Source organism: Bufo gargarizans, chromosome 2 (assembly GCF_014858855.1).
Source record: "Bufo gargarizans isolate SCDJY-AF-19 chromosome 2, ASM1485885v1, whole genome shotgun sequence".
In the NCBI taxonomy this organism is placed as follows: Eukaryota; Metazoa; Chordata; class Amphibia; order Anura; family Bufonidae; genus Bufo; species Bufo gargarizans.
This window is the reverse complement of record NC_058081.1, coordinates 518,403,153-518,430,347: the sequence shown is the minus strand read 5'-3', so window position 1 is coordinate 518,430,347 and position 27,195 is coordinate 518,403,153. Positions and strand designations below refer to the sequence as shown.

The 27,195-nt window shown below is 43.8% G+C and overlaps 1 protein-coding gene across 1 annotated transcript in view; it reads left to right on the top strand.

The window, feature by feature from the left end:
* CACNA1C (calcium voltage-gated channel subunit alpha1 C) overlaps nucleotides 1-27,195 on the top strand; it is a 562,571-nt gene that overhangs the window by 371,858 nt on the left and 163,518 nt on the right. Inside the window, 3 exon segments of the mRNA XM_044281366.1 lie at nucleotides 10,707-10,846; nucleotides 11,130-11,269; nucleotides 21,027-21,182. Of these exon segments, the coding sequence (XP_044137301.1) occupies nucleotides 10,707-10,846; nucleotides 11,130-11,269; nucleotides 21,027-21,182 (436 nt within the window).

Sequence of the window (27,195 nt, the reverse complement as noted above, 5' to 3'; positions counted from 1 at the left end):
TCTTGTACATAGGAGGCAGTATTATAGTAGTGTATTCTTGTACACAGGTGCAGTATTATAGTAGTGTATTCTTGTACACAGGTGCAGTATTATAGTAGGGGGTGGGGGTCGCATCTGCTTAATAATGACAGCGGGGCCCGTGCAGTGACTGTATTCTACTACACGGGCCCCGCTCACTGTATAATCATATCTCTAATAGTTAATTGTTGTATGCATGTAATCGCATAATGAGCGATAATGAGCGCTGTGTATTACCGTACTTACAACTAGAAGCGCTCGCCGTTCGGAGCAGAGAGGAGGGAGGAGGCAGGCCGGGAGGATGGGCGCTGGCAGCGTGAGTCATACGTCATGCGCCCACGCCGCCTGCTTCATTCATAAAGTGGGCGGCGCAGGGCGCATGACGTATGACTCACGCTGCCAGCGCCCATCCTCCCGGCCTGCCTCCTCCCTCCTCTCTGCTCCGAACGGCGAGCGCTTCTAGTTGTAAGTACGGTAATACACAGCGCTCATTATCGCTCATTATGCGATTACATGCATACAACAATTAACTATTAGAGATATGATTATACAGTGAGCGGGGCCCGTGTAGTAGAATACAGTCACTGCACGGGCCCCGCTGTCATTATAAATGCAGATGCCGGCCCCCAGCCCCTCCTCCCTCACAGCTGATACACCCGCCGCGAGGCATCGCGGCGGGTGTATCATTGAAAACTGGGCTAAATCAGCTACATTCGCCATATAAGACGCACTGCTATTTTCCCCCCACTTTTGGGGGGGGAAAAAGTGCGTCTTATACGGCGAAAAATACGGTATATTCTTGTACATAGGAGCAGTATTATAGTACTTATATTCTTGTACATAGAAGGCAGCATTATAGTAGTTATATTCTTGTACATAGGAGGCAGTATTATAGTAGTTATATTCTTGTATATAGGAGGTAGTATTATAGTAGTTATATTTTTGTACATAGGTGGCAGTATAATTGTAGTTATATTCTTGTACATAAGAGGCAGTATTATAATGGGTTTTTTCCTGTGTATAGGGAGCAGTATTATAGCAGTTATATTATTGTACTTTGGGGCAGAATTATATTATAGGAGCAGTAGGTATATGTTTGTACATGAGTGGGAAGAATTATATAAGAAGTTTCTAGGAGCTGATAAGAGAGATCACTGCTAATGTTTGATTGGAGTTGTAGTTCCAAATATTCGCTCTTTCTGTCTTGCTGAGGAAAACTGTTATAATCTCTGCAGAATAAATATACTTTAGATTTTCTTCATACAGGTTTCCATTTCAATACAGATTCTTTTTGAACATATATGCTGGTTTGTTGGTCCTTTGAGCAGAGAACAGACCTATTGTTGCAGGTTAGATCCGAGAGCTTCCCTCTATTATATATTCCTGATCTGTCAGAGTGATGCTATTCTTTTCTTCCATGAATTCAGCAGACTCGGAGCCCCAGACTGGGAGGATAACACCTTTTTTTTATCCGAAATGTTATAAGTCGTGGTAAACATGGCACAGCGCAGCAGTCGGTATTTACAGAGAGCTGATACTTTGTGATCCTGAATCAGAAGCTTACAGTGACTACTATGCAGCTATATACACAGCATTTCTTTAAGGAGAAGTCCTCAGTCATTACGACCTGTGTCAGTGAATGGAGACTTTAGCAGAGGCTCTACTTTTCTAATCAATCCTGTTTAAATGTAGTCAAGAGGAGACAAGACTTGCAGTGCAGACAGTGACATAATACAATTCAAACTGAGCCACTGCTTCGACATGAGATTAAGTGGCTACAGTTGCCATCTTGGTTTGGCCTAAGCCATCATATTTGATGTATGTACGGTAGGCAATCTAACCATCTAGTGTGCACTGTGCTGGATTACAGGTTGACTCCAGACTCTAGATGCATTGATAGATAGATAGATAGATAGATAGATATCAGATAGATAGATAGACGGATACATAGATAGATAGATAGATAGATAGGTATATAGATACAGATGTGCCTCTGTAGATAGTGCCCCCATTCTGTGCCCACTGTAGATAATATCATACATTCTGTGCCCCCTGTACATTTTGCCATATGTTCTGTGCCCCCTGTAGATAGTGCCATATGTTATCTGCCCCTGTAGATAGTGCCATATGTTCTGTGCCCCTGTAGATAGTGCCATATGTTCTGTGCCCCTGTAGATAGTGCCTCCCATTCTGTGCCCACTGCAGATAATATCATACTTTCTGTGCCTCCTGAACATTGTGCCATATGTTCTGTGCCCCCTGTAGACAGTGCCATATGTTCTGTGCCCCTGTAGATAGTGCCATATGTTCTGTGCCCCTGTAGATAGTGGCGTATGTTCTGTGCACCCTGTAGATAGCGCCATATGTTATGTGCCCCTGTAGATAGTGCCCCCCATTCTGTGCCCCCTGTAGATAGTGCCCCCCATTCTGTGCCCGCTGTAGATAGTGCCCCCCATTCTGTGCCCACTGCAGATAATATCATACTTTCTGTGCCTCCGGAACATTGTTCCATATGTTCTGTGCCCCCTGTAGACAGTGCCATATGTTCTGTGCCCCCTGTAGATAATGCCCCCAATTCTGTGCTCACGGTGAATAATATCATACTTTCTGTGCCCCCTGTAGATAGCGCCATATGTTCTGTGCCCTCTGTAGTAAGTGCTATATGGTCTGTACCCCTGTAGATAGTGCCCCCCATTCTGTGCCCACTGCAGATAATATCATACTTTCTGTGTCTCCTGAACATTGTTCCATATGTTCTGTGCCCCCTGTAGACAGTGCCATATGTTCTGTGCCCCCTGTAGATCATGCCCCCTATTCTGTGCTCACTGTAAATAATATCATACTTTCTGTGCCCCCTGTAGATAGCGCCATATGTTCTGTGCCCTCTGTAGTAAGTGCTATATGGTCTGTGCCCCGCACAACTTCAAGAACTGACTGTTCACTTGCTGCCTTGACGGTTGTCATTGTCATAAGGTAATATTATTAGTTTCCAAATCAGTCTAGATGTCTGAGGCACTGTCAGTATACACAGTATGCAGATGTCTGAGAGATACAGGTGCTGTCAATGTATATTGATGTTCCCCGTAAAGACACAAGCAGTGTAGTCTATACAGTATATAGATTTTTCATAGACAGGGACTATCTCAGTGAGACAGGCACTGTCAGATTATATAAATGTCTCATAGAAAGACTGCCACTCATAGGTTCTTTATCAAACTGGTGTAAAGTAGAACTTTACTCCAGTAACATCCAGAGCTGCTTTCCTTCTAGCTTTCAGGCCTCCTGCTTCACCCTTGTTCTTCTGGGATCCATCACTGGAAGTATATTGTATAAACCATCACTCCTCAAAAACTCTGCTCCTCAAACTCTCTGTGTTGCTGTGAATTTCGCAGAGATGCCAGACATGGTGACTCGGTTGCCTCCGTCTTTCCCAGTTGTAAAGCTCTTACTAAATTATCAATAATTCAGGAAATGCTGCTATCTAATAGATACGACATGTTCTGAGATATCATCACTTAAATCACTGTACACGTTATTCACCGGATAAAATAATGCTTGGGGCCTTCATGTGACAAGAGCACCTTGTGCCGGTGGAAATGCTGCAGACGTTGTAATAGGGGAGCTATGGACTCGCTGTACCAGGGGCTAACGGCAACACGTGACCACCATCCGAGGTGTTCCAAGGAACAGGCCGGTTTTACATAAGGCTATCTTCTGTGATTTTCTAATAGATCCATTCCTTACTGTTTTCAATATCTCTGCTTTCTGTACATTGGGACAGATGTACTCTAAGCATCCTTACACGTATGAATTTGGCACTGGCATATATTTTACCACTGAGAAAATTGCCTGAATAATTCCAAGTGTTTTTTGGTGTTTTTTTTTTTTTTTGCCACCTGTGGTTTTTTCTTTTTTTGTTCACAGATACCCAGATTTACTAGCATGTCTGTGCCTAAGATCAAATCTGTCGAGTTCACAAGCCTGAATTGAATGCAATCATAGCAAAAAGTGAAGCGCCACTGCAAATAGCATCTCCACCTTTGAAGGACCCGACTCATTTTGATTTCAAGGGGCTCAGTGTAATACTAAAAAAAGAATCTCCTAGTGATCGTGCCTGAGGCATGGCATAAAGTCCTCAGAACCTTTGGTTTTTTTCACATTTTGTTATGTTGTGGCCTTGTGCTATATTTAAAAAAATGTCAAGTTTTTCCCATCATTCTGCATTCAGTACCCCATAATGAGAAAGTGAAAACAGAATGTTCAAAATCGTTGATACATTATTGAAAAGGAAAAACTTAAATCTTGCAGTGACATAAGATTTTAGACCCTTTACTCAGGACTTAGTCCAAGCACCTTTGACCGTGATTACAGCCTCCAGTCTTCTTGGGTATGGTGCCACAAGGTTTCCACACCTGGATTTGGGGATTTTATGACATTCTTCTCTGCAGATCCTCTCAAGCTCTGTCAGGTTATATGGGGACCGTTTGTGAACAGCCATTTTTCAGGTGTCTTCGGAGATGTTCGATTGGGTTTAAGTCAGTCAGGGCTCTAGCTGGGCCACTAAAGGACATTCACAGAGGTGTCCCTAAGCCACTCCTGTGTTATCCTGGCTGTGTGCTTGGGATCATTGTGTTGGAAGGTAAACTTTTGGCTCATTCTGTGGTCCAGATCACACTGGACCAGGTTTTCATTAAGAATATCCCTGTACTTTGCTGTATTCAGCTTTCAACTCTGACCAGTCTGCTTGTCCCAGCTGCCAAAAAATACCTTGCCCACCATGCTTCACTGTAAGGATGGTATTGGGAAGTGCCTGGTTTCCTCCAGACATGATGTCAGCTGTGAGGCCAAAAAGTTCAGTCATGGTTTCTGACCAGAGAGTCATGTTTCTCACAGTCTGAGAGTCCATTAGATGCTTTTTTTGCAAACTCCAGGCAAGCTTTCATGTGTATTTTACTGAGGATATGTTCAGCGATGTTCTACCTGGAAATATCTCCCATCTGTACACAGAATCTTTAGAACTCAAGAAAGGTGATCACTGGGTTCTTGGTCATCTTTCTTACCAAGGCCCCTCTCCCTTGATTACTTAGTTTGGTGAGATGGTCAGCTCTAGGAAGAGTCCTGGTTGTTCCCAACTCCTTCCAGAATTATGGAGGCCACTGTACTCCTGGGAACTTTTTAAGTGCAGCAGGACTATTTATTGCCTTTCTTCAGATCCGTGCTTCAACACAATCCTGTATCTAGGCCTTACAGGCAGGGCCGTCTTTACCAAGGGGCAAAAGGAGCAGCTGCCCTGGGCCCAGTTGCTCCTGGGGGGCCCAAGGCAGCTGCCTCTTGAGCCATGCTAGCTACTGCCCCGGGTGTCAGGCTGTCGGCTACACAGGCATCATGATCGTACTGTGTTAATGATCTTAATTCTAGGACCTAATGAGTTTTGCTCTAGGACCTTAATGACATCATTACCATGTGACCAGTAATCTAGCAATTACTGGTCACATGGCTATGAGGTCATCACAGGTCCTACTGAGTGTTGCAGAAGTTAACTGTGGAGCTTTTTTGTGTAAAGATTACATCAGAAAAAGGTGACAGGGGCTGTTATGTTAATATACTGTAAACTACTGTATAGTGGGGTGCTGTATACTGTGTGGTGGGCTGTATATTGTGTGGTGGGCTATATATTGTGTAATGGGCTGTATATTGTGTGGTGGGCTGTATACTGTGGGGGGGGGGTGGCCTGTATACTGTGTGGGGGCCTGTATACTGTGTGGTGGGCTGTATACTGTGTGGTGGGCTGTATACTGTGGGGGGCCTGTATAGTGTGGGGGGGCCTGTATAGTGGGGGGGAGTGCTATACTGCTGTACTGTATAGTGTGGGGGGCTGTATCGTGTATAGTTTGGGGTGCTGTATACAGTGAGGTGTTGTATACCGTGAGGTGCTGTATACTGTGGGCTGCTATACTGCTCTACTATATACTGTGGGGTACTGTATAGTGTGGGGTGCTAAACTGCATACTGTGTGGTGTTGTATACTATAGGGTGCTATACTGCATACTGTGGGGTGCTGGGGTGCACTGTAACACTAGGGTGAGCCGAGCCCTGGTCTCCTTCCTGCAGAGCGGTGCCCACTTCCAGCCTGAGCCCAGCTGCCCAGAGCACTGATCCTGAGCCGCTGGAGTCTTCAAAACTGGAAGTATTTGCAGTCATTCACTGTACTCTACCAGATGTGTGGATTTTTTGTGTGTGTGTTGTGGTGGAGGGCGTGATTGCATGCTAAGGTGTGGGAAGGCGGGATCCAGGGGGCCCAAGTAAATTTTTGCCCAGGGTCCAATCAATATTAAAGACGGCCCTGCCTACAGGCAGTTCTTTCCTTGGCATGGCTTGGTCTTTACTCTGATATGCATTGTCAGCTGTGAGACCCTATATAGGCAGGAGTTTGTCTTTCCAAATCATGTCCAGTCATCTGAATTTACCACAGGTGGACTCCAATCAAGATGTAGAAACATCTTAAAGATGATCAAGAGAAACAGGAGGCCTTCACAGCTAAACTTCAAGTGTCATAGTGAAGGGTCTGGATACTTACAGTATGTCCATGTGAAATTTTAGTTTTTTCTTTTTAGTAAATTTGCAGACATTTCTAAAATTCTGTTAGCACAAGGCCGCAACATAATAAAATGGGAAAAAAGTGAAGTGAAAGGATCTGAAGATTTTCCAAACGCATTGTATGTCATGTTCCACTGTCTCAGGCCATGCACTATACCCTAGGGCAGATTTACTAATCCTGTAGATGGTGTAACTATAGGCTGTCTAGACCTGCACCAAAATGTATCAGGCTCATGGTGGATGATACATTTGTGTCTGTGTCTAAATTTATACCAACTATGGATTGGCTTAGGCTTCTTTCACATGTCCGTTTCAGTGTTGATGTCCATGGCAAGAAGGTCAGGTTTTTTTATTGGTGAAGTCTTATTAACCGATGCTGGTGGCGCTTTTAGGATGCTTTCACACATACTGTAGGTTTTTTATGGCATTTTTCAGAAAAATAGCTGTCTGCCGAAGTGGCATAAAATCATGCAGTTTGGTGCATGGGGGGTTTCTATGCTTTTGTCCAACATGCTCGACAAGGAGGCGGGTATTAGTGGAAAAGGGGTGTAAGCTAAGATGCACCACTTTGCACCAGAATTGCTCCACAATTCTGTCGTAAAAATCTGTCTTAGGCCTCTTTCACACTACAGTTTTTTGCGTTCCGTATACGGTCCGTTTTTTGCGTTCCGTATACGGTCCGTATACGGAACCATTCATTTCAATGGTTCCGCAAAAAAACGGAATGTGTTCCGTATGCATTCCGTTTCCGTATTTCCGTTTTTCCGTTCCGTTGAAAAGATAGAACATGTCCTATATTTGGCTGAGAATCACAGTCCGTGGCTCCATTCAAGTCAATGGGGCCGCAAAAAAAACGGAACACATACGGAAATGCATCCGTATGTCTTCCGTATCCGTTCCGTTTTTTGCGGAACCATCAATTGAAAATGTTATGCCCAGCCCAATTTTTAATATGAAATTACTGTATACTGTATTTGCCATACGGAAAAACGGAACGGAACGGAAACGGAACCACAACGGAAGCAAAAAACGGAACAACGGATCCGTGAAAAACGGAACGCAAAACACTGAATGCAACATACTGTAGTGTGAAAGAGGCCTTAAAGTAAGCCAACCAGTTATGCCAATTCTGGTATTTTTTGCTGCTAAATAAACGCCTGTGTGTGGAGACCCTTAAAGGCGGTATTGCTGCTGTATACACTGATCGCTCTTACAGGGACCAAGTGTTTATCCCATTAAATGTCTTGATCTGTTTCCCTCTCTGCGGGACAAGCTGGAAAATGTCACCAGTGCCCCCCAGGCACCCGCGTCCTGATCCACACTCCTCTGCTCAGTGGCTAAATATGGCATTTTGCAGCACAATTAACCCCGTCCAGCCTGCAGCGGCTTCACTGAGCGGATGGAAGGGGTTAATGCATATAAGGAACAGAAAGTGTCTGATTTCCTGAGGCTGCACTAATGAGCTGCTCTTAATAGTCTTTATGAATAAATTATGGCCAGCTTATTAAGGAGCGCTCTGCGGATTGTCTGCTGTTTATTAGTGTCCGTGTGTAACAGTCATATCTGCGGATATAATGACTCACCTATGCAGATCACACAGACGGACACATAAATACGGTTACACCTTACTTACATTGGGACATTTCAGGTTACAGTGAACATGCATACCCCAGTATAAAGTATAAAGGGAAGTACATCTCCCAGAATGCTGTGGAATACAGCATATTGTGGGATAGGAGGTAAGTTGCCAGAGGTGTATCTAGTTGCCAGAGGTGAGAGATTGCTAGTGCAGCCATCAGGAATGCAGGTCTTGTGTGCGATTTGGTGTTTCTTCTAGTTAGATTGCAAACTCTTTGGCTCAGTGTCTTCTATGAAGCAGTGAATTCTGGGCAGGATTTTGTGGCAAGATGTAAATGAACGCATGTCGGTATTAATAATTAATATCGTATATTCATTAGCAGGAAATATTTCATAGAAAACCTGAAAACATTTCACAGCAGGAATGTCCTCCACAGACGATAAACCGCTGGAGAAGAGCTTGATGTAAAGTGCGGGCAAATATAATAGTGTAACATTATATTCTGAAATATTTAAAGGGGAACACGTTCTGTCCTACGTCTCCAGTTGCGTCAGGATGGTAATACACTTACATTTAGGAGTCAAGAAGACAAGTGCGGCCGCCGGCCAAGTACTTTAATACATCAATTAACTGCGGGACCATTACTTCTGACTGGTGGCCATGAGGATGGCTCAGGACGGGCCCCTGGGCATCGGCCCACCAGGGAGTTTCCCTGTACGTTCTATGGCCTGTCCGTCCCTTACTACACATAATATAAGAGAGGTTTAGATACAGTATCATACATAACAGGATTAGATACACAGCTAAGTAGACACTATCGCATATGATAGGATTAGATACAGTGGTTCAGCCAACAGTATAGCACATGAGAAGATTAGATACAATGGCTCCGGCGACAGCATCACAGGATAGGACTAGTTAACAGTGGCCCGACCGTGGCTGGGACCGTGGGAGCTCACATAGGCTGGTGCTTTTTCCTATAGTGTGCAAGCACGGCCACCGCTGCTGGATTACAGGGTGGTTGTTACCATGGAAACACGCAGTGTATAAAGTGATGGAAAAATGAATCCAGCCAAGAAAGGAGGCAATATGGACAATCACAATACATTACCAGCATTGTATTGTAGGAAATGCAGATTATTTGTCTGGCAGATGTAAATCTCACGAGCAAGTGGCTGGAACTGAAGATGTAAACTGCGATCAATATATCGCTTTTCAATCTAGCGACCTCATGTCTGTGTCACAGAGATAAATAGGGGATCAATATGGAGGGGTCCCTCATCTGCTTCTGTTCAATGACTCACTTAAAAATGTCACGGCAGGATTTATCTGGCTTCCCCTAAGCTGCGGCTGATCAACTATTAAACATGGGCGCTGTCGCCGTCCACGCTGCTATGCCATTTTTCATGCCGTGTGATCATTTGTTTATCTTTGTGGTAATGTGACATTTAGGCTACATGCACACAGCAGTGAAAAAAAAGTCTTTAAAAAACGGATAAACTGTCCATTTTTAACTGATGTTTTTTTCACTGATGCCTTTCTGACAAACGGACTTTAAAAACGGATCTATGCATTTGTATGTTGGCTGTCGGTCAGTGAAAAACTGACAAGATAGAACATGTTCTATTTTTTGACTGACAGTCAAAAATACTGCGGTGTGAATAACCCCATAGACTACCATTGGTCTTAAAACGGATGTGTGATGGCCGTTAAAAAAATGTACATCGCATGTCCATTTTTCACTGTCGTGTGCATGTAGCCTTAAAGGGCCACTGACCCTACAGCCCGGAGCTTATAATAATGCAGTGATATTATAACCAGAGCAGCTAGTATCAGTCACTAAAAGGGATGCAAATGTTCATCTTGATAAGGCCTCATGCACACGGCCGTTGTGCAGCCGTGGCCGTATTGCAGCCCACAAACAGCGGGTCGGCAATCCACTGCCGCCGGCCGTGTGCACCCCGCATCACGGATGCGGACCCATCTACTTGAATGGGTCCGCAATTTATGAGATGCTTCCGTGGTGTTTCTTTCCGTGGTTCTACACTGCAAAAAAATGTCATATTTTTTTGGCGCCGTGGACATACCACGGACCCATTCAAGTTTAATTGGTCCGGCCCGCTGGGCGCATGTTGCCTGTGCATTGGGGACCGAAATTCCGGTCCCCAATGCACGGATCGGCCGCACAACGGCCATGTGCATGAGGCCTAAAGGTGAGGGGTTGTCACAACCACAGCCCTTGGATGACCATTCCAGGGCAGTCATGTAATCTTATATTTAAAGGGCACTTATTTATTTGCATATGTTATCATATAAGGCACATTATTCCAGGAACAGGGTAGACACCATCTTGCTTGACGCCTGGTTGAAGGTTCCTCCTTCCAACAGTGATGCTCAACTGCAGGGAGCCCACATCAAGGTCCTGCACATGGACTTGTAGATATAGTTTGCAAGCAAATATAAATGTAGATATGTTCTCACCTGATGTTCTGTTCTTGTCATTTCCCTACAGGAGCGGGTAGAATATCTATTCCTCATCATTTTCACAGTGGAAGCTTTTCTTAAAGTTATTGCATATGGGCTGCTCTTTCATCCCAACGCATACCTCCGCAACGGCTGGAACTTGCTGGATTTCATCATTGTGGTAGTAGGGTGAGTTCTAAATGAGGGTGCCCCCACTATGTAACTCTGCCCTACAAAATCAGCACACTTGTCTTCTGAAATACTCTGTGCTGCTGAGTTACATCGCTTCTCCTTCTTTGTAACTCTGGCTGTCAAGATCAGCATACTCATTACCTGAAATACTCTGTGCCAGTCAGTAAACTATTCTCTTTGTATATGGCCTCCTGTGCACTCCTGTACGTGACTTGTTTCCTGCAGTTGTTTTTACTTTGGCGACATAATGTTTCCATCTCTTTATTTTTCTTCTTTGCAGGCTTTTCAGTGCAATTTTAGAGCAAGCAACCAAGGCAGATGGTGGCAGCGCCCTGGGAGGCAAAGGGGCAGGATTCGATGTGAAAGCGCTTCGAGCATTTCGAGTCCTCAGACCCCTTAGACTGGTTTCCGGGGTACCTAGTAAGTAGACAGACCCATGGAATCTGACATGTATTGTTTTTTTCCTGTTCATCTAAGGATTCATCGGTTTCTGATCAGCAGATAAAACCGCAGACTGTCTATAGCTCTACTGTAGATATTTTATATCCATATATGCAGCTCCACCGTAAAGCACATTGGAATAAGTAAATGATTTGCTCATTTTTATTTCTATCGTGTTTTACACTCTAGTCACATCCAGAGCTGCATTCATTTTACAGTAAAGCATGTTCTGTGTCCACATAACCAGCGGTCGTCAGGGAAGCTATGGAATGTGAGGTCATACTTCTAAAAAATAAGCACAATTGCGAGTGCAGCAGCTATGGAAGTGACTGTAATATTTACACAGACTGATGATGGGGAGCGAATGTTTGTATGAACACTACTGCTGGAGATCACCCGACAAGCAACACGTAAAGGGAACCTGTCACCATGAAAGTGCAATCTGCAGGGAGCATGTTATAGAGCAGGAGGTGCTGCACAGATTGATACGGTATATAGAATGTAGGAAAAGATTCTGCAAAACTTTTATTTCATTTATTTAAAGGGATTCTGTCACCTCCCCTAAGGCAAAAAACGATTTAAAACCAGCCATGCAGCACAGCTTACCTGGATTAGGCTGTGCTGTTCAATCTTGAAATCCGTCCAGCAGTTAGTTCAAAAAACGAGTTTGATCAATGAGGAAATGCGTCCTGAAGGTGCCCAGAGGGGCGTTTTTTTCTTCTGAGAGAGCCCAGTCCCGCCCCTTTTTCAGTGCCCAGCCCGCCTTCCTTTTACTTCCTAACCGCCGCCCCCAGCCTGCCACAGCCTCTCCTGCCTCTCCTCCCCCTCCCTCTTGCCGAACGAAGTCTCGCACAGGCGCAGTACCTACTGAGGGCTGCGCCTGTGCGATCATCAGGAGACTGAGGGCGGCAGCTTCATCTTCGTCACTGGGCATGCGCCGAGCCCAGTGACGTCCGATGCTCGCTCTTCCCTCAGTCAGCAGGGAAGAGCGAGCATCGGACGTCACTGGGCTCGGCGCATGCCCAGTGACGAAGATGAAGCTGCCGCCCTCAGTCTCCTGATGATCGCACAGGCGCAGCCCTCAGTGGGTACTGCGCCTGTGCGAGACTTCGTTCGGCAAGAGGGAGGGGGAGGAGAGGCAGGAGAGGCTGTGGCAGGCTGGGGGCGGCGGTTAGGAAGTAAAAGGAAGGCGGGCTGGGCACTGAAAAAGGGGCGGGACTGGGCTCTCTCAGAAGAAAAAAACGCCCCTCTGGGCACCTTCAGGACGCATTTCCTCATTGATCAAACTCGTTTTTTGAACTAACTGCTGGACGGATTTCAAGATTGAACAGCACAGCCTAATCCAGGTAAGCTGTGCTGCATGGCTGGTTTTAAATCGTTTTTTGCCTTAGGGGAGGTGACAGAATCCCTTTAAAGGGAGTCTGTCACCACTATATGACCATATACAGCACTTACATGGCTCTGTAGCACACCTATACAGGATTGGAATGGTACCTTTGTTATTTTCTTTAGACTTGCACAAGCAAGACTTGCACATCCCTAGGTCCGGCCGAGATCCTGCTCCTGCGTACTGCTTCGCCGGGCCGAGGCACGCACACTGCAATGCCCATTTTGGGTACGGCATCAATTCAACTAGTGCGCATGCGCCAGCCGGCGAAAGCAGTGGGCAGGCGCAGGATCTCGGCCGGACCTAGGGATGATACAAGGAAATAGGAGGGCGGGCAAAGGAAGAGGCTGGGGGAGGAGTAACGGTTAAAAAGGCAGAGCAGCCTGGGCACCTACACACTGAACTCCTCCCCTGGGCACTTGCGAGTGCTCATTTGCATATGAAATAAACGTTGTTTTTACTGCTTCTGGATGTCTAAAGAATATAACAAAGGTACCATTACAATTCTGTATAGTGGTGACAGACTCCCTTTAAATCTCTGCTTCTTCTATCCCTTGGAGTCATGTGGGCGGTCTTATCAGTGATTGACAGCTGACTCTGCCTGACTAACCATAGAGCATTAGCTGCCATACCTACCTAGCTTATAGGCCCCTTTCATCCTCCAAAGCACCTACCACCAGAGACCTGCTCACAACAACCTGGTGCTGACCAGGGGCTAGTCTGAGGAGCCTAAACTTTTTAGGAAACAGACTGAAGTAAGAAGTGGCTGAAATGACTTCCTGACATCTTGACGGACTCAAGGATTTTTTTAAATCATTTTTGGGCAGGAAGGATGTTCCAAGTCTGAATCTGGAAGGAGAACTTAGATGATGGGATTTTTAGCACTAGACCCTTCTCTAGATGCTGTAGATCAGCCCTGTTTCCTTTTTGCCCAGTCATTTTTAAAGAAGGAGGTACGGTAGAACATAAACTGGCACACTGCAAAGATGGCAGCGCTTATCTTGAGACAAGCAAACCTGCTGAAATGCAAACTGCTGGATCCTAGATTTCCCTGACAGGAGATACTGAGGGACCATCAATCATCGCTCATAAATATTTGATAGTCAATACACCCCAGGGTGCATTTCAGAGCAAGAGCGGGTAGTAGGGGTGAGGGGAGATTTGGCACTGCAGATGGCGCACACCAGGAGCAGAGCTGGAGCCTTGTGCTATGTGACCATCCCCTATGGGCCAAGCAGATCTGAACTTTCCATATCTGTGATCTTCCCATGCCACCCTATTGAAGCGATGGCAGCATGGGTATTTACGGTGGTGACAGACTGTGTCTTCTTTGTCATGCGGAGTGCGCTAATTAAGCAGTAATGTCTGCCCATGCCATGCTTTGCCCGCTGCTCATGACAGACATACCATCATTTAGCTGTGGGCTTGCATCCAACTTTTCGGCTTTTTGAAAATCTCCATCATTGTCAAGCACTGTGGAAGCGGCGCCCGAACCTCCCTCAATTCCCAGAGCCTTCTAGCAACATGTGCTAAATTGGCAGCGTAATCATCATCTGTGAGGCTCATAACACTCAGCGTAATGTCTGCTGCCTAATGTAAGACATGGTGAACGGCTCTCTGAATTTCACTTTAAAACTCCACGGGCCAGATTGTTATCAGCAGATGGTGGAAGATAAAGGACTCAGGAAATAATACAGATATTGATGATTTCCTTATTGGATGGACATAGCCATTTAATTGGAAGAAAGTGCTCAGACCTCAAGGAACATCTGCCCCCCCCCCCCCCCATCCCAAAAATGAAGACAAAAATCCCCAGTAAATCCTTGTGAGTCCTTGAGATGTCCTCTTCTGTCAAGATGTCAGCAATTCATTTTAGCCACTTCTTACTTCGATCTTTTACCGGTAAGTTGAGTGACAGGATGCAGATTCCATCACATACCAAATTAATTCAGACCCCAGAACAATAAATTATTTCATTTTGCCTGACCAGACCTCTAAACTTCATGCCAACCAGGGGTGGTCACCCTTGCCAGGCAGGTGAATAATTCCCTGATATCTTATATTACCGTGTTAGATTATGGCTAGATGGTCCACACCAACAAAGGAGGTTCAGCTCATCTCAAGAAACATGTCAGTGACTGGCTGAAAACTCCACTCAGTGGGCCACTAGAGCCTGCTGGTCTCTTAAGACTAGCCACTGGCCAGCATCAGGATGTTGTGAGCAGGTCTCCGGTGAGGTGAGGTGCTTTGGAGGATGGAATGGACCTCAGTACTTTGCAGGGCCTGATGCTTTACACACAGTAACTACCACAGGAGCCTTGTGCAACGGGCGGTTAGCCAACGCTTAGGGTATCCCTTAGCCTTTAAGAGATTTTTACGATATATGTCCCTCTAATAGAGCAAGTTGTCGTGACGCCAGTTGCATTGAAGCAACGAGGACATGGAGTCCCCTTTAAGTATAGTGGTGTTGGTACCCAGATGTAGGATTGCCAGAGTGGTGTAGAGTGACCTACAATCTCCCTGAAGGTGTTGTATGCACGTTCTTCCTGGCTTCAAGCTTACTTAGCTTGGCTTTAGGCAATGCAAGCCCAGGAGGTGACATGCAACCATTTAAAACTCACAGGCAGGGCCTGTTTGGCAGGGACAAGGCCTGCTTCTCTCCCCAAAGAGGGGAAGGCTAGACTCCCTTCTGCAGGCTCGTCCAGGAGGGACGAGAGCCTGCTGCTTCCCCTTACAGGGGGTAAGCTACTCTGACCTTCACTAACATTGAACTCCTCCCTCTCTAGAGAGGGCTGGAATGGAACTAAAAGGCTCCTCTCCAGGGAAACTAACTCTGCCACTGTTGCCATCTGCTGGTAGACCAGGCACATTACATTTAAACACAACATTTGCAAGGAAATACGAAGACACATTCTGCAGGACATAGAATAAATACACATGATGACACAGGATATACCAGAAGATATTGGGGACCAGACAAAGGTGGTAATGCCACACTGGGGTATTACACTTGCTCCTATAAAGTTAAGAAATGGTGGATGGTGGCAAGCCCATTTGGTGGCCGGGCTTTGATAGCAGTACCAGCCGTACTGCCCTGATGACAATATATTGCTTCCCTATTAGATAGGTTTGCCTGTAGGGAAGCTTTGGGATGGGGTTTTAGGACTACAATAAATCTATCCTTTACTTACGCTAGTTATACCTTTTGCATAGCTGTTGGCCAGATGCTCAGCTGAAGGAAGGAGCACGTCACCTTTAGTGATGAGCGACAGGGGCAATATTCGAATTCGTGATATTTTGCGAATATTTGGGTGAATATTATTTATATATTAGTGAATTCGAGAATTCGTTATCTCCAGTCATTATTTTCTTGATTGCGGAAATCGACAATTGAAAATTCACAATCAACACTACTCCTAAAGTCAAAGATATTGCAGCCTTCTCATTGGCTCACAAGCTAGAAGCAGGGAGGGATCATGTGTATTGATTTAAAAACAAATCGTGAAATTATTTTCTTAATATTCGCGAATTCTCGAAGTGCCGATATTCGAGATAAAAATTTGCGATTAGAATATTCGTGATCAACACTAGTCACCTTCTGTTTACCAAGCCCAGCACTATACATGTAGTGGCTGTGACTGGTACCCCAGCTCTAGTTTGTGTCCCATTCAAGCGGGCAACAAAAGGGGACACCACATTTGCTGGCGCACATTGGCCTTAGCTGTTCAGCAGGGATGACGGGAGTTGGACGCCCGCCGATCAGGTATTGATAGCCTATACCAGGGGTCAGCAACCTCATGCACTCTAGATGTTGGGAAACTACAACTCCCATCATGCTCCATTCACTTCTAAGGGAGTTCTGTGAATAACAAGTGTGCAACTGAGAGTCATTGTTTCACGCCAGCTGGAGTGCCAGAGGTTGCTAATCCCTGGCCTATACTAATAGCTTATTTACACTTTCAGATGATTCGGCACAGAGATGAGGGCTTCGTTCACATACAGCAATCACCTCCTCTGTAAGAGGACAAGCAATCCATTCAGCGATCCCCATAGAAAATCATTGTTCCTGCGCGGCAGATCGATCTTTAGACAGCACTCAATGTCAATTATCGTAAACAAGTGCTTATACAAATTCTCATCCCTAATAACCTGCCAGATCATCGGTCCGTGTAGTCGACAAACAAGCAAATGCTTTTTTTTTTCAAACTGAGCAGATTGTTACAAAAAATAATCGTTACAACGTAACGATTACAACATAACGATTCTTCATCCACATACATCAGCAATGGATGCTGCAAAGAACATTCCTAGTCACATGTTCCTGCAGTAATATTGGGCTTAGTATCTTCTCATGTCATATATTCCCAGAATCCATCTCCTTACGTTGCTATCACACAGGGCAGATTTTGTTAGAGAATCTTTTGCAAATGAAAATTAGTTCCATTTGCTTGAAAGGAGCTTGCAGTAATCCATGTGCTCGTTGCCAGAATAACCCCATTTAGATGAATGCAACTGATTTCAGATGCAGAAATTTCTGTAACAAAATCTGCCGTGGGAGAAGGCACCCTTAGGGCTCATGCACACGAACAAATTTTCTTTCCCTGTCCGTTCCGTCTTTTTTGCGGACCGTATGCGGAACCATTAATTTCAATGGGTCCGCATTACGGACAAGGATAGGACTGTTCTATTAGGGGCCAGCTATTCAGTTCTGCAAAATACGGAATGCACATTGATGTGATCCGTATTTTTTGTGGATCTGTTTTTTGCGGACTCCAAAATAAATACGGTCGTGTGCATGAGCCCTTAACTTGCTTCCCTCGCTATGCTGTTAATGTCCTTTGAAGTCATCTATACATCATCCATCAATTCAACAGCTGTTAAGTGTAATTAAAGCTCTTTCCCTGGAGACGTCAGCATCTTGCGCCAGACATAGAGGAGTTAATATAATCGTTACATTATAATGGAGAACTGCCATCATTCTCTATTATCTGCGTGATTAGGTAGAGTAAAACATATCTGTGTAATCCATATTATTGAGGAGTGCAGGAACCTTCCTGCCCCTCTATGACCACTACTTTATGTCACATATCTCCAGTGCTATAGACATTTACATCGTTAAAGGGACACTTCTGGGGTCTTTTCTTTAAACTCAATTGGGGTCATCTACCAAACTGGTGTAAAGTAGAACTGGCCTGGTTGCCCATAGCAACCAATCAGATTCCACCTTTCCTTTTTGACAGCTCCTTTGGAAAATGAAAGGTGGAATCTGATTGGTTGCTATGGGCAACTAAGTCAGTTCTACTTTGCACAAGTTTAATAAATCTTTCCCAATTTCTATAGAAACTAAGGGGTTTTGATGCTGGTTTTAATAAAAGCCCATAGCTGGTGGTGGATCTGCTGAAGTTATGAAGAGGAGCAGGCCTCTCTATAACTTTCTAGCTATCTTACATTTAGACCATGTTCTACGCCGAAAACGGAAAATGATAAATAAGGCGGGCCTGTCCCTTTCCCCATGCACAATTTTAGACCTGGTGTGAGCGGGGAAAAGTCAGAGATAGTGGCGCAACGGTAATTTAGGCGTATTTCAGATTAGTAAATGAGCCCCTAATTTTTAAAGACATTTTGTCTGTTATATAACATTATAGACAGGAGAGTGTCCTTCTGTAGCAGCAAGCACAGAGATAATTATATATATATATATATATATATACACAGTATATAGGGAACCTATTGTAAATTTTCTGCTGCTTTGAAGGAAATATGTTATCTGTTAGTGAAATAATAGATCAGTAGAATTAGGATAGGTCAAACAGGTATGACAGATTTGTTGTTCTTTTGATGGGGCTAGAGGGCCTATTACATGGGCAGATTATTGTTAAGATGATCACTAATGTTAGCAATCGTCTGGTAGTGTAATACTGCTACTGATAATCTGGATCTTTTAACATGTTCAAAAAATCCTGGTTTTCCGGCGGCAGATTGAGCTGTGTAATAAGCCCTCTGCTGTCGGCAAACAATGAGACAGTATACTATTCTGAGGAGGAGATCGCTGCATGTAATGGGTCTCCTCCTCTAGCGAGCAGGCGATTGGCGTGAGGGAACGCCCTCCTCCCCACAATTATCTGCTCTATCTGCCTGTGTAATAGGGCCTTAAAGGGGTTATCCAACCCCTATAATGAATAAATGCCCGGGCACCTCATACAGGTTATACCTACACCGCTCCATTTGGGAGGGCATGGGCATTATAGAGGTTCGATAACCTGTTTAAGATATCCACAGAAGAGCACTGCACTTATCAGTGTAATGTGTGATATTCTAATTGAGTCACTCATCCCCCTTCCTTCTCTGGCCTCAGTGATTGATGTAACTGAGAAAGTAAAGGCTCTATTACACCTACAGATAGTTGCTAAGATCATATAAACGCTTGTTAGCGATGATCTGGCAGTATTATACTGCTGCCGATTGCCCAATGAATCAGCAAATGCTTGTTCATCCGGTAATCGGAGTCTTTCAACATGTTTAAAAATAATGGTTTGCCGGTGGCAGATCGTGCCGTGTAATCAGCACTCTGATTCAGTATAGGGATGAGTGATGCCATTAGCGATCACTCGTCGACATACTGAGAAGATCGCTGCATGGAATAGAAGCTGTCTCCTCCTCTAGTGAGCAGGCAATTGCAGGGAAGGAACGCTTCCCTCCCAACAATTGCCTGCTAATGTGCAGGTGTCATAGGGCCCCAAAGGTGGATTTAAATAGGCAGATAATCAGGCAGATTGTCAGGTATGAACGTTCCTCCGAACGTTTGTTCCACGACAATCTTCCCATGAGCGAAACGCTCCTTCATCTGGGAAAAATGATGGTTAGTGCAGGCACCTAAATTATCTTTTCTGGGCGGCAGATTATGATGTCTAAACAAGGATCTGCTACCCAGAAACAATGCATCTCTATGAGGACAAGCGATTGCAATAGCCAATAGCATGTAAATGGGCACTTCACCTCCACTTAACCAGCAGTCAACTGTCAGGAAGGAGCGCTTCCATCCTGACAATCTGCTGCTCATCTCTAAATGCACCTTAAAGGGGTATTCCCATCTGAGACAATGGGGACATATCACTAGGATATGCCCCCATTGTCTTATAGAGGCGGGTCCCACCTCTGGGACCCGCACCTACACCGAGAACGGAGTGGGGAAAATGGTGGCCAGAGGACCCTGGGTTTCCCCAGGTCCATCCAAAACCAAGCACTTTCCCTATAGTATTGAATGGGAGCACACCTTGTTTGCACGGCCACTGCTCCCATTCATTTCTATGGGGCCGACGGAAATAGCCAAGCCAGTGCTCGGCTATTTTTGGCGCTCCCATAGAAATAAATTGTAGGGCGGCTGCGCATGCACAACTTTCGGGGCTCCGTTATTGGTATAGGTGCAGGTCCCAGCGGTTTACTGGGAACTTAAAGTGGCCCTGGAAAAAATACTAAAAGTGGCCACGTTTTGTAGTCGGGTCCAAATTTATGGAAGGCAGGACCAGCAATACCATATTGTGGCACAATATACCACCCCAACAAAGCTAAATACAACAGTCCAACACAAAATACTGACAGCAGCACACAATACATCCCAAACAACTACCACTGACAGGCTGTGAGGAGGGCCCAGTTGGCCCCCTGGTCATCGGCCCACCGAGAAATTTCCCTGTAAGGTCTATGGCCAATCTGCCCCTGCCTATCAGACAATGGGGGCATATCCTAATGATATGCCCCCATTGTCTGAGATGGCAAAATCCCTTTAAGCATGGCTGTTGGCCATGCTAAAAGTCCAAACACAGGATGAAGTTATGAAGCCAGGACAGGAAGTAGAATACATGGAATGGATATGAAATATTCTATCCAGAAATCCATCCACCTTTTTTGTAAAATAAATAAATAAATAAGTAACAATAAACAGAGTATTCACAATATTGTAAGGTGTTGACTGTACTGTCCCTTTAAGGAGGTTTTCCGGGAGTGGAATGTTGATGAACTATCCTCAGTATAGACCAGCAATATCTGATCGATGGGTGTCTGATACCCGGCACCTCTGCCAATCAGCTGTTTGAAGAGTCCGTGGGCTCCAATGAGTCTCCTCACTGCATACAAGGCACAGCGCCGTACATTGTATAGTGGCTGTGCTTGGTATTACAATCCCAAGCCCATTTACTTGAATAGGACGCTGCTGCAAGAGAATATTGATGACCTGAGAAAACCTCTTAAAAACAACCATCAGTGATCATTCCAGGTTAACACCTGTAAATAAAGTTTTCTGCTTTTGACTATACGGTATATCAATGACATTTCTGTGTGACTTGCCTACAGGTCTTCAGGTGGTGCTGAATTCTATAATTAAGGCCATGGTTCCCCTGCTGCACATTGCGCTGCTTGTCTTATTTGTAATCATCATCTATGCTATCATCGGCCTGGAGCTGTTTATGGGCAAAATGCACAAAACCTGCTACTTCCTGACCAACAAAGGTAAGAGGAATATCACATCTCCTGGAATCATTAAAAATAATGACAAAAGTCCCTAGTAAATATTAGTGCCCCTGAATGTGCTTATATCTTTCTTAATCTGAGAAATCTGGGTGACAACCAACACAACGTTATTACAGCTCCCTGATGGGTTGTCATCCAGCTTTCCTGTAGGCAGTTTTATCTTGTTATATGCTCCTGTATTGCGGCTTGATTAGGCAGATTGGCTATTCAGGACACTAAAAGCTGTGAGCTGGCCGCCTTACTGACTTTGGCTGTTTGAGAAGGCATCGGCGGTCCTGCAAGCGCCGTGACCTTCTCCCTGCTCACCAAGCACCTTGCCGTCCACTTGATAGCAGCTGTGCTTGGTATCGCATCTCAGCCCGATTCACTTCAATGGGGCTGAGCTGCTCCTAGGCCACGTGACCGATGAACATGTCGGCACTGGCCTAGGAAAAGCTGAGAGAAGGCCACAGCGCAACTGCAAGAGCCGGTGCCTTCTGAAACAGCTGAACGGTGGGGGTTCTGGGTGTCAGACACCCACCAATCAGATACTGATTGCCTATCCAGAGGATAGGTCATCAGTATTTGAGTCTTGGAAAACCCCATTAATCAATTATAAATAGAAGTTCTAAAACGTTCTCATAGACTTCTAGATACCTGCTTGTAATCAGTGAATAGGAATTTTAGGAGTATGAAAACCCATACATGTCTAAAACTTCTCTCAATTCAGGGATTGTTGCAATTGTATCCAACCAAGACCAGGAATGAAACAAGTAACCATGGTGCTACATCGCAAACTTGGAATGGGGCCCACCACCCTACTCTACCATGATTACTTTTAGCAGCAATTCAGAAAATTAAAAGCTTATGATTATTTTACTCTCTAATAAACAGGCATAATGAGCACAGTGATGTCACAGTACAGAGATAATAAATATAGTGATGTCACAGTACAGAGATAATGAATATAGTGATGTCACAGTACAGAGATAATAAATATAGTAATGTCACAGTACAGAGATAATAAATATAGTGATGTCACAGTACAGAGATAATAAATATAGTGATGTCACAGTACAGAGATAATAAATATAGTGATGTCACAGTACAGAGATAATAAATATAGTGATGTCACCATATGCAGATAATGAATATAGTGATGAAAAGAAAGATAAGGGGGCGCTTCCCTAGTGTAACACCTCAGCTGATGTATATCCTGCTATCAAATGGACAGCTCCTTACCAGACTGTGTCGTGCAATGCTGGGCACAATACTGGGATAAAATGTGTATCTCCTAAGTCTCAGGAGAACCAGGCTACTGCACCTTCCCACCAGACAATCATTGGACAGCCGGAGTCACATCAATAGACAGTTCAATAAAAAAAGGACTATAAGGCGCTGCATTGGATATAAAAATTATTTATAAAAAATTACTAAAAAAACTAAAATAGTTAAGAAGCACCATAGTCGGCGTTCTGCCTCTGAAATACATTGCATGTTCTTAACTATGTCAGGAAAATGAAAACTTAATGAGCGGCTCACACAAAGAACGTAATGGATGCTGGAGGGTTTCCTATTGGGTCACCCAATCTCAATAAGTTAAAAAAAGAGAATTGATAAGAAAGATAGCCACTCCTCCTTCTGCAATGTATGTAGGACAAGGAAACTATGTATGAAAAAAATGTATTATAAACCCAAAATACATATAAAAAAATTATAAAAAATGTAGAAATAAAAAATTAGCATGATCCAATGTTGCACATTATAGTAAAAGCAAATTTATATATTCAATTCTTGAAATAGTGTCCCCAAAATATCACTAAATAACGTAGCATATAATAGTAATTCATACAATGAGGTAATAAATCATGATAGACACAGCCATACAATCATGTAATAAATAGTTGTAGATAATTGATTTGATGTACAGTCGGTAATTATAGTCTTTTGTACAGTAATTAATATCCTGAAAACACGATTGATCAAGGTGTCTTATAAATATTATCCTGCAAATATGTCTATTGTTTTCTGTCCATGATTGATCCTCCTAGTGATAGAAACATGCTGTTAGTATCAGATATTAATGATAAGCAATTAAAATAAACTGAGGCTCCGTTGTGTCCATTCAGTAACTAATAGCGTTTTGCTGTATAAGCCCAATAGTTACTGTCAGCGTCCTGCCGGCAAGTGACGTATATTATTGTCCAAAGTCATAGAGTCAACTCCAGCATCTTTATCTCATTTACTCCATCCCAATAGCTGGCTCCTACCATAGAGGTATGTGGGGCTGTGCGCTTACCCCAGCCTCTGCTTGTCAGGTTGTCTCCTTTGGGAGCACGTGTAAGCGCCGCTTGGCGTTCCCCCCTCCTCCTCCAGGTGGGTATGTCGTTCTGGGGCTTTCTGCCGTAGCGCTCAGCCTTCTCTTTTCGTTTTAGGAGCAAATTGGGTAAAAAATCCTTTCAAATAGATGGCATGCCAAAATAGATAAAAAATATATATTTAAAGTGCCAGACGCGTTTCAGAGCACTAGCTCCATCCTCAGTGGCTGTGTTTCCTTTATTCGGCTTTCTCCATTTTTATTGTCTTATCATAACCAAATTCCAGACTGGATTATTTCACAGTTTGCTTACCTGCAAAACCCGTATATAGATCAATCATTCTATTCAATATTTTTTCTTTTTTAGTTATTTTTCTTAATTACTTACACATAGTGCTTCTTTCAATTGCCCAGATAGAATATACAGGTCCTTCTAAAAAAAATTGCATATTGTGATAAAGTTCATTATTTTCTGTAATGTACTGATAAACATTAGACTTTCATATATTTTAGATTCATTACACACCAACTGAAGTAGTTCAAGCCTTTTATTGTTTTAATATTGATGATTTTGGCATACAGCTCATGAAAACCCCAAATTCCTATCTAAAAAAATTTGCATATTTCATCCGACCAATAAAAGAAAAGTCAACCTTCAAATAATTATGTTCAGTTATGCACTCAATACTTGCTGGGGAATCCTTTTGCAGAAATGACTGCTTCAATGCGGCGTGGCATGGAGGCAATCAGCCTGTGGCACTGCTGAGGTGTTATGGAGGCCCAGGATGCTTCGATAGCGGCCTTAAGCTCATCCAGAGTGTTGGGTCTTGCGTCTCTCAACTTTCTCTTCCCAATATCCCACACATTCTCTATGGGGTTCAGGTCAGGAGAGTTGGCAGGCCAATTGAGCACAGTAATACCATGGTCAGTAAACCATTTACCAGTGGTTTTGGCACTGTGAGCAGGTGCCAGGTCGTGCTGAGAAATGAAATCTTCATCTCCATAAAGCTTTTCAGCAGATGGAAGCATGAAGTGCTCCAAAATCTCCTGAAATCTCCTTGATAAAACACAGTGGACCAACACCAGCAGCTGACATGGCACCCCAGACCATCACTGACTGTGGGTACTTGACACTGGACTTCAGGCATTTTGGCATTTCCCTCTCCCCAGTCTTCCTCCAGACTCTGGCACCTTGATTTCCGAATGACATGCAAAATTTGCTTTCATCCGAAAAAAGTACTTTGGACCACTGAGCAACAGTCCAGTGCTGCTTCTCTGTAGCCCAGGTCAGGCGCTTCTGCCGCTGTTTCTGGGGAATGCGGCACCTGTAGCCCATTTCCTGCACACGCCTGTACACGGTGGCTCTGGATGTTTCTACTCCAGACTCAGTCCACTGCTTCCGCAGGTCCCCCAAGGTCTGGAATCAGTCCTTCTCCACAATCTTCCTCAGGGCCCGGTCACCTCTTCTCGTTGTGCAGCGTTTTCTGCCACACTTTTTCCTTCCCACAGACTTCCCACTGAGGTGCCTTGATACAGCACTCTGGGAACAGCCTATTCGTTCAGAAATTTCTTTCTGTGTCTTACCCTCTTGCTTGAGGGTGTCAATGATGGCCTTCTGGACAGCAGTCAGGTCGGCAGTCTTACCCATGATTGCCGTTTGGAGTAATGAACCAGGCTGGGAGTTTTTAAAAGCCTCAGGAATCTTTTGCAGGTGTTTAGAGTTAATTAGTTGATTCAGATGATTAGGTTAATAGCTCGTTTAGAGAACCTTTTCATGATATGCTAATTTTTTGAGATAGGAATTTTGGGTTTTCATGAGCTGTATGCCAAAATCATCAATATTAAAACAATAAAAGGCTTGAACTACTTCAGTTGGTGTGTAATGAATCTAAAATATATGAAAGTCTAATGTTTATCAGTACATTACAGAAAATAATGAACTTTATCACAATATGCTAATTTTTGGAGAAGGACCTGTATAGTGAAAACTTTCCCTTTTGGTCATCTGCAATTCTAATGCGGTTTCTAGGCGTTTTTCTCTAGATATGCGTTTTGTTTGTGTTTTAAACTCCTTTTTTGTTATTTTCAATCCTTGTATTAATTTACATTTAGAAGAAACACTTGCCTCGATTCAGATATGAAACAAAACTAACAATAAATGTGTAGAAGTCACTACATCCTGTAATTATGAGATAAGTAAAATGGTTATATATTTTATATTGTCTGTCTTGGGTACTTTCAGTATTCAGTTCTGTCCTAGGGGCTCAATCCCGGAAAAGAACTGATCAGTTTTATCATAATGCATTCTGAATAGAGAGCAATCCGTTCAGTACACATCAGGATGTCTTCAATTCAGTCACTCTTACGGTATTTGGCCAGAGAAAATTACGTCCAAAATTCCGGAACACTTGCCGGAATGCCGGCATTATTTTCCATTGAAATGCATTAATGCCAGATCCGGCACCAAGTGTTCCGGCAAAACGAACCCTTTAAAAATGCAAAAAAATAAATAAATACCGGATCCGTTTTTTCTGGATGACCCCGGAGAGACGGATCCGGTGTTTCAATGCATTTATTAGATGGATTCGCATCCGAAACCATCTATAAATGCTGTCTGTATGCACACGGATTTCCGAATCCGGCAGGCAGTTCCGGCGACGGAACTGCCTGCCAGATCTTCACAACGCAAGTTAAAAAGGTTATAAAGAGGAAAAGAAAATAAATAGATATAAACGCATATCCCTTGAAAATAATAGCTTCCCTGAAGACTAAATGGGGAATGAGCACAATGCCGAGGGGAGATCGAGGTGCTGGTAACAAAACAGCCGGACCTCGATGTCCCGTCAGCCTTGGGCCCATACCCTGTGATCTCAAAAAGCCAAACAATTCCAAATCTGCATTCATACCCTGTGGTGTCAATGTATCGAAATCAAAGATTCTTGAAGACTCAGGATGAGACTTATTGGCAATATGGTTGCCACCTTTCAATGTTGTTGAATGCTTTCTATTGCAGTAAAAGTTAATCCTCTAGGGTCCTTATTATGACAATCTTTAAAAATGTTTAGATACTGTATGTTTTTCAAAGCCGTTCCAAATGTTAGTTGTATGTTCTGATATTCTCTTTTTTATTATACGCTTTGTCCTTCCTATGTATTGTTTCCTACAAGGACACTGAATCATGTAAATTACTTTAACTGTGCTGCATGTCAAGAATTCTTTAATTTCCCATTTATATGCGTTCTGCATAGAACATACCAAATCCACCTTTTTAGGGCCCCCGTTACTTTACAGTGCCCACATCTCCCACATCTGTAGAATCCTTTTAAATCTATCAATTTAGGAATAGTATCCATTTTACTTGAATGTCTTGTGGTTGGAGCTACTTCCATACCTATTGGGGAAACCCTAGTATAGGTGATATTTGGAGTTGTTGGCAATAAGGAACCAATTATTTTGTCTCTAAGTAGATGATGCCAGTGTTTCTTTACACTTTGTTTTCTAATATTTTGTGTTAAGAGTTGAATGGAAGAATCATTCGCATTGTTTCCTCTGTCTGTGTGGCAGGATCTTTTGAGCCCAAAAAGTATTCCTATCCATATTTCTAACCTTTTCTAAAGAGGCTTATATTATGTTTTGTGGATAATTTTTACTCATAAATTCACTGGTCATTTGTTTTGCCAGCCATGGCCTGATGAT